The sequence below is a fragment of the Falco rusticolus genome, chromosome Z, assembly GCF_015220075.1.
Source record: "Falco rusticolus isolate bFalRus1 chromosome Z, bFalRus1.pri, whole genome shotgun sequence".
Lineage (NCBI taxonomy): Eukaryota > Metazoa > Chordata > Aves > Falconiformes > Falconidae > Falco > Falco rusticolus.
The window spans coordinates 11962909-11971080 of record NC_051210.1 but is presented as its reverse complement, the minus strand read 5'-3'; the positions used below and the strand labels follow the sequence as shown (position 1 = coordinate 11971080).

The following is an 8172-nucleotide window of genomic DNA, read 5'->3' as shown; positions in this document are numbered from 1 at the left end:
CTCCTTGCTGGATGTTTTCCTCACCCAAGGAGTATCCAACAGTACTTCAGACCTTGAGTTTATCCACAGGTACTTCAAGTTTCCAGAGTCACCAAGCACAGAACTCCAAGTCCCAACCACCCTAAAACCACCCAGTGCTGCAAGCAGAAGGTAACACCATCTCTCCAGGGCTCCAGGCCACACAGCCAAGTGCCTTCTTTACCAAACAAGAGGCTCTCCCAGGGGGCAAGCAAAAAGTCTCACCTTGCAGTCTGGTGAGCAGCAGCTGTATCACAGACAAAGCTTCTGTTCTTATGGACGTGTAACTTTTGTTTTCTGAGGGATTTAAAAAACAAACAAACAAACAAAACCCACAACCACACTGAGAACCAAAGGCACATTAACTGTACAAAGAGCAGTCACCACCGTAGTCTCCAGACCACTCCTGTCAGCACAGCTCACTGAAGCTCATTTGTGCCGGCAGTCTGCACTGCTCCCCAGTTAGACACAGCTGAATGGCAGCAAGTGACCAACTAGAGGCTGATGAGTCAGCTAAACCTTGTGCGTCTCCTCTGCCTCTACTGCAGTGCTTGCATGGGTTGAAAGGGAACAATGCTGGCCTAGCTGCAGCGTGATGACACACAACTTGTGCGCTAACAGCCTGTTCTTCTGGTGAGTTGTAATGGCTATAAACCATCCAAATTTTAACAAGTACCATTAAGTGAGGGTACTCTATGCCAAGAAGCACAACCTTGACACAAAAAGTTATTTGGTCTCCTGAGGTAAAATCTTGCTTAGAGTCTCATTCCAGGAGGACTCATAGCTACAAAGAAGCTTTCTCCAAAGGGGTCTCTGGATTGGTAGCCACATGTGGGTATGAGGAGACTTGGGACACTGTTACAGTCACAGGACAAGCAGAAACACTACCAAAGTAATGAAGAGCCCCACAACCGTCAGCATTACATGGCAGCATTTACAGCCCCATGGGCACTTGGCCCAGGAAGAACACAAACTGCCTCAAAGCCTCGGAGCTTCATGCGCTAGCTGTCTGAGAAAATTTTGAGTCTTTCCAATGCATATGTATCCAAGAAGTCCTAACTGGAGCAGAAAGCTTGTGATTCATTAAATCAGTAACAGCTGGATTAGGTGGGGTCCATCTTCTGCATTCTGAAAATTACCACGCTTCCAATTTGCATACCTGAGAGGTTGCAGTTTGCTGTCTGCCTCTCCTTCCCCTTTCAGAACTCTTTTGCACCACACCAATTTACTTCTCTGTGCACAGCACCCTGCACAGTACTGTCCTGAACAGCTACTGCAACACCGGAATAACCACAGTGCAGTGCAAGGAAAAGCAAAATGTCATCTCTGAGAGCTTATGCTTATGCTGCACTCCCTATACCAGCCAACCCCCGCAGCAGGAATGTATTAATGAGCAATTAATTATCAACCACAAACCAGGAAAAGTCCATTTACCTAAAGAATGTGTGATAGACGAACAAGTTTCCAACAGTATTTCTGTCAAAGCCACAGGGTCTGACTGCTCCTCCTCAAACAGCATAAGCCTGCCAAACACAGAAACTCTGTCAGACATGCTGTATCACGGGCAGAAGTCAGCTTGACTTCCTCAAGAGAATCCAGCGTCATCTTCAATTTCATTAAACAGTTTGAAGCAACAAAGAAAAGACACAAAGTGGATTGCAGAAAGGAGAATTACCCTTGAAAGTATATATTCATGGCTTGTAGCACTCCAAGCTGCACTTTCCATGTGCTGAGTTTCAGACGGTCACACATTAACTTGCAAAACTCTTGGCGATAGCAACCTACAGAAAAATAAGAATGTAATTGTGTTACTGTGGGGAAAGGCAAAGGGAAACACTTCCTGTTCTGTCTCCCAGGTGTTCCTTGTGCTCCTCCTCCAAGTGACATCAAGCTAGTCACTGCATATGACCAAGTCAACATCCTGCAATGAGGGACTCTGAAAGTCTCCATCACATCAACACTCTCCTTACAACCACTGGAAGATAAACAGCTGCATTACACATTCTGGCATGCTAATAAAAGCAACGTATTTGGTTTTTTGGTGTTGGTGGTTGGTTTTTTTTCCCCCAGAACACCCAGTTCCTCCACCTTCTAACAGCTTTAATGCAGACATAAATGTGAGCAGCAAAACTAGGCTGCTTTTGACTAAGCAAGCCACCTCAGGCATTCTGCATGTCTCCATACACTCAGAACAGTTTGGTGAAGTGAATTTAAGACATTAAAGCAAGTTCCCCAAGGATGGGCTACTCCGTGGGAAAGATGTTGAGGCAACTTTCTCACTGAAGATCTTGCAAGCTGCAGGCAGCAAGAACCTGCAGCTCCTCAAAATCTTCCTTACTCCTCACACCATCTCCAGGTCCCTCCCTCCTTCCTTTCTTAATTTTAAGAGGAAACAGTTTGAGCTGAGAAAATTTGCTTCGCACACCATTAGCTGACTTACGCTGTGTCTCTGGGCTCCTTGGCCAAGCTTTGCCCAGGGTCTCGAAGGCACAGATCAGGTACTCCATCTGCAGCTCCTTCTCCCTCATGTCCTCATCCTCTTCATCATGCTTTGGTAAACTCAAGCCCATGCTCTCCAGAGAGTTCTGCAGAGACCACGGGGGGCAGTATGATTGACAGAAGGAGGATGGCAGGCTAGCCACACACTTCAGTGCATTTCAGTCTTCCCTTGCATTCTGTGCCCACCAGTCCTGTAACCTCTTGGTGCCTCCACACAGATGCAGCACAGGCTCCCCACAGCCACCGGCAGCTCTGGCGCTGCTGGCAGCCTGCAGAAGTGCACGGTAGGCTCTCTGGCCTTGCACCCAAACTATATTGCCTGTGCTATACCAGTCCCACTTGCAGAGCTGTGAAGCACTACTGATACTAAACAGAAGCACCCTAACACAGCTTCCTACAAGTCTCTTGCTGCCTGTAGAGCAGCCAGGAAATAACTTCCAATGCTGTATCAGAGCAGCACTGTACATCAGAGGAAGGGCTCTGCCTAGAGAACAGTTGGGCCAGTTCAGAATTTGGGCAGCACAGGTACAAGCCCTGATGGGGCTCACAAACAGTCTTTCAGTTGCACCAGGGATCTAGCTGAGTGTGGGGTATCCCTCACACCAGCAGCCTCCTGGGCAGAAACCTGGCATGTGTCCAGCATCAGATGGACTGTCACCACTTGGGTCTTTTGCACCGAAAGAGGGCAAACTCAAGAAACTGAACCGTCACCTTCTTTATCATGGGAAAGATGATCTCTGCCAGCTCCTGGAACCGGTCTTCGTTCGTTGCCTGCAGCACCCCAGCCACACAGCGCAATGCCACCATCTTATACTTTAGATTCTCTTTCCGACATTCTTTCAGGACAGCCTGGACAATATCATTGACAGTGGGCTGGCCAGGCACTGACTTCTGCAGCTCTGCACTGAAACATGGCACACAGAAACTGTCAGACCCACATTAATCCCTTCCCAAACACCACTCCTCTCCCAGACAGGAGGTAATTCCTGTGTCCAGGCACAGGGCTTCCTACCAACAGTTACAGCAGAAGTTACACTCCCATGCTCTTCTTCGCTCTTACCCTGTCTGTTCTCCCTGTTTCTTTCCTGTCTTCCCTCATATGTTTCCGACGTACTTTCCCCCTCACTCTTCTATTTACCTCTTCCTATCTTTTCCCCTTTAAGGTGTCCATCCTTCCCCTTAGGCTCTTCTTTCTTCTTTGCAATTCTGGCCTCTCAGCACCCTCTTCCTTGCCCTACGTTACCTCTGCAGGTCTGTCAGAAGCATCGCTTGCCCCTCCCAGCTCTCACCAGTGACCCACATGTTGACAAGCAGAATGGAGAGAGACTCCTCACATGCCGATACAAGGTCAGGATGGTGCTTTTCAGTCTCCCTAACACCAGACAGGCAACAACATTGTGCAACAACCTCCTTCTTTGAGATGTCACTTTCTGAGACTACCGCCTCTTTCAAGACACTTACTTGCATGCAGAGACGACACTGGCAATGGCCTTTAACAGCTCCTCCTGCAACAAGTAAAACAGATAGCACTGAGAAATGCTACACAGACAAATGGCACAGTCCTGCTGTACAAGCAAAACCTTTGTACTCTGCTGTGAGAGGTAGTGGGGAAATATGCCTATGACACCAGCCTAGAGAAGTGATGTCTGGCTCTTACCACTTCTGCTGTAGTGGACTTGGCTTTCCATCTGCAGTAAACTGGCAGCGGAAAGGAGCCTTGCAGCACCCCTGTGCAGCACAAGCTAGTACCCCTCAAGGCTAGAATATGGTGCAATGCAAGTAATCTAAGCAGGAACCCAACGACTAAAGCCACATGAACTCTATCTACTTATCCTCCATGTCATTTTTATATCTGCTAAATGCAGGGCATAAGGCAGACTTCCTACACATGCTGCTCTGCAGCACAGAACATCGCATTTCCTGGCCCAAGGGTGGTGTGCTGCTGTTCACTGTGATCCACAAGGTGCCAGTCTCTTTTTTTACCTTCCCAGTCCAGGTTCTCCCTGGCAGGCCTTGCAGCAGGGCAGAGATAACTATTCCCAGATGTGGCGGTACAAGGGAGCCTGTCTGTTTGGCAATTGATGCCATGGCAGCTGCTCCCTGGGCTTTCATCTTCCAGGACTGGGACTGCAGAGCCTTCTGGGTAATGGCTATCAACTCCTGCATATACAGCCTGATGCCACCCTGAGTACCTGTGTGGCAAACAGAGAAACACCATAATGCTGCCACAAACCCAACAAAAATCTGATCTTATTTAAAAAAAGAGGCAAAAAGAAAAAGCAATTACAGATTTATCTTTTTTTATTTTGGCTATGAAACATATCAGCATGGCCTACTTCAGGCAAAGGGGTTAAGAATTCCTCTCAGGCCGATTTGGTTCTGTTTCCCAGGTGCTTCCAAAGAAAATCTTTAGCATACATCTAACCAAGAGCTCATCTCAGTCCTTCCATATGGCAGACACCAGACATTGTGTTAGCCTGTTTATAAGGAATATAATTTGTGGGGTTGTTTGTTTGGGTTTTTTTTTAACGAGAACAGGTCACCAGTAAAACTTTTTGCAGCTCCTTTCTGAAGTTCCAGAAAAGTGATCTCGTCACTGAGGGACCAGATCCAAAATCAGGTCAGAGAAGGAGCCAGCAAAACCATTTCACCATGCACGCAGATTTTCCTCTACAGACAGACAGCATGGCAAAATAGCCCTTCTACAGCAGACTCATTCACTGAAGTTAAAGACACAGGCATCAGAGAGATCTCCACAGAAACCAAGGCCAAAGTCCCCAGTAACTTCAGAGTGTACAGCAGCCCATAAAGGCTTGCATAAAGATTTCCAAAGATGTCCAGCTATCTGCACCACAATCATGGCCACTACAGTGGCATTCAGTACCTCACAGTCTTAAAATACTTCTGACTGTGTCTGTGTATCCCCAGCTATTAACACCCCCGTTATTATTTTAAATACTCGTAAAGAAGCTAGCGTGCCAAAACTCACACAGGATATCTTTAGCAAGGAAGAAAATGTAAACAAGCTTCCCAAATTTTTTACCATGAGAACTCTATTTCCAAAATGGATTTCCAGAAAGCATGGTATTTCTCCCTCCCTGCTTCCCAGAAAGCTTTCAGCACTCAGCACAACTTACCAGGTACATTTTCCTGCCAAACTTCAGTCCACAGAGTAGAATTCTCTTTGTCTCCTTTCTCTTCATCAGGAAACTCATGCATGCCAAGAAAAGCCAATGGCAGCACATGTTTGGCATGGTTCTTCACTACGTCTGGACTGTAGCGTCCCATTGCATGCACAGTTAAAGCACAGCCTGTTCTGTACACTGGCTCTGAAGGAGCAAAACAATCACACATTATGACTGGGAAGCAGGATTTGCCTTCAACGGCTTGGTCTGCCTCTTGAGAAGCAAAGAAATGCAGTGTATTATATAACAATACGTGGGAATTAGCCAGTGAAACCAAGCACCACAATATAGCAATGTTTCTTTACTAGCTTCTGCTATCAACAGGAACTTTTTCTGCACTGTATTCTGTAGCTGAACGCCCCCAAAGCAACATACCTTCCTTCTCCATGTACCAACTGCTGAGTTTGTGCAGCAGCTTCTCAGTGCTACTGTCCCTGGAAGTCTGTAACAGGGAAGAGACTCAATTCACTCAAAAACTTCAAAAAAACCCCAACAACAAAAAACCTAAAACAATCTCAACCCCCTACTCACCCGGACTAGATGCCCCATAGCAAAGGCAAAAGACTTCTGTACCACGCTGTTGCGATCAGTCAGGCCAGTAAGTAAAGCACTCATAAGTTTGCCTGTTGGAAGAGACTTTGCTTTATCAGAAGTATCATGTTTTCATTGCTGTGGCAAGAATTACAACAGCCTGCATTTCATTAGATTGCCTGATTTTATGCCTTCTTACTTGTCACATACTTGTGGGGTCCTTACGTTTAAACAAGTGCATAGCACAACACAGCAAGCCTCAGTGGAGGCTAGCGTTTTGCCAGCCTCAGCCTGCACACCACGACTGCTCATATTCCTGAAAGGAAGCACCCCAGCTAATCATGCTTTCAGCTTTATTTCTATCTTGCAACAGAAAGGTGACCTTCTTTCTACTATCAAATCACAGTAAATTGTAAAGAGAAGACTGAGACACAGGGAAGAGACGTCCCTGTTTCTGTTCCTCCCATAGCTCCAGTTCAAGGAACAAGTGCTTATGGACAGCACTGCACTGACACAGGCATTGTTAGCCCGCTCCAAGGGAGTCTAGCAATATTTCTGCCTGTTCTTGCCGGGTATTATTGAATTCCCTCAACTCCTTCCTCTGCCTCTTCCACCCTGATGAGGTATGTAACAGCCCCTGGACCTACCCCCTAGCATGCCAGTCTTATACGGACAAGACAACTTCAAACAGCTCTCCAAGGAAAATATGCATCTAAAGATCATTCCTGTGATAAAATCAAGGGCCAACAGGGAGGAAATACTACCTACAGAACATCAACAAAAAGCACTATTAAAACCTAACACTAGAAACAAACCTTACCTGAATAAGGTGTTAAGTCCTGAGGACACTGTGTGGTTAATGACACAATTACACTGGCACAGCCTCCCTGGAAGATTGCGGGGCGGGGGGGGGGCGGGGAGGGAAACAAAAAGGTAACATACAAGAATATTAGCCCCTGGCTATTACTGTCAATACTTGCTGCGGGGCTACATGCACTTGTATGACATGATCTAGGCCCACCTAGCCTCTGCCCCGATATCCCAGGAGCCAAGGGCAGAAGCAGAAAACCAGTCTGTAACAAATGAGTAACAAGAATTGAATTAGGAAGCGAAAAAGTTACCGGGACCCACACTCAGGATAGATGGTTCTCAAAGACTTACAGCTATCAAGGGCAGCCTTCCCCACTGAAGTGTCACTGAGCCCAAGAGCCATATTGTGGCTAACAGGGGAGGTTAAGGCAGCACACGTTCAGAAAATCACAAGTATGACTCCAGTATGAATGAGCCCAAGCTGTCACTTTAAAAGAGACAGTCAAAAGAACCATATTTACATTGACACTGCTCTGTGTTCCGTCTCCATTTCCAAATAGACTATTAAAGTCACAGACATACCTTTGTGCCAAGGCCTACTCCACTTTTGATCAGTTCACACAGCCGAGGAACCAGCTCACCCAGGACAGACACATCCAAATACTGCAAGCCCTAGAGAAAGGCAAGGGATAGGGTGGGGGGAAGAAAGAAAGACAGAAAGAAAGCAAGAAAGTAAGTAAGAAAGGTAATGGTAGCTGACGTAAGCTGATCTACTTCCAGCTGAGGCATGCCTCAGTTCTGCAGGCTGGTCTCTTCAGGTGAGTCATGCAAGTTTGCTGCATGGTGGGAAAAAAGCACCACATACAGATTCTCCGGTCCCACTCCTGTGCTGAGCTGACCCCGCTAAAATTATCATTTGCTGGAAATGACATCCTCCTGCACTCCAACTGTTCTGAAAGCAACACACCAGCAAGAACTCCTTCTGGGGAAGTAAAGAGATGCAAAGGTGTGCATGTCCAAGGACAAAAGCCAGTATTTCCCCAACTTCCTGAAACCCTGAAGCATTAACACATCCAAATGAGACAATGAAATTAAACTAGTCAAGACAGTTTTTGAACAACTCAAGACA

The 8172-nt window shown here is 46.6% G+C and overlaps 1 protein-coding gene across 3 annotated transcripts in view; it reads right to left on the bottom strand.

Moving 5' to 3' along the window:
- Positions 1 to 8172, bottom strand: part of ECPAS (Ecm29 proteasome adaptor and scaffold) — a 75966-nt gene that overhangs the window by 3416 nt on the left and 64378 nt on the right. For all 3 annotated transcript variants that reach the window (XM_037374308.1, XM_037374307.1, XM_037374309.1), the window contains exons 37-48: positions 7626 to 7715; positions 7054 to 7120; positions 6234 to 6325; positions 6078 to 6144; positions 5655 to 5846; positions 4501 to 4709; positions 3979 to 4022; positions 3229 to 3421; positions 2459 to 2603; positions 1694 to 1799; positions 1453 to 1541; positions 244 to 315 (exon numbers count right to left, since the gene is read on the bottom strand). In XM_037374308.1, coding sequence (XP_037230205.1) covers positions 244 to 315; positions 1453 to 1541; positions 1694 to 1799; positions 2459 to 2603; positions 3229 to 3421; positions 3979 to 4022; positions 4501 to 4709; positions 5655 to 5846; positions 6078 to 6144; positions 6234 to 6325; positions 7054 to 7120; positions 7626 to 7715 — 1366 coding nt within the window. The remainder of the gene's footprint in view (positions 1 to 243; positions 316 to 1452; positions 1542 to 1693; positions 1800 to 2458; positions 2604 to 3228; positions 3422 to 3978; positions 4023 to 4500; positions 4710 to 5654; positions 5847 to 6077; positions 6145 to 6233; positions 6326 to 7053; positions 7121 to 7625; positions 7716 to 8172) is intronic.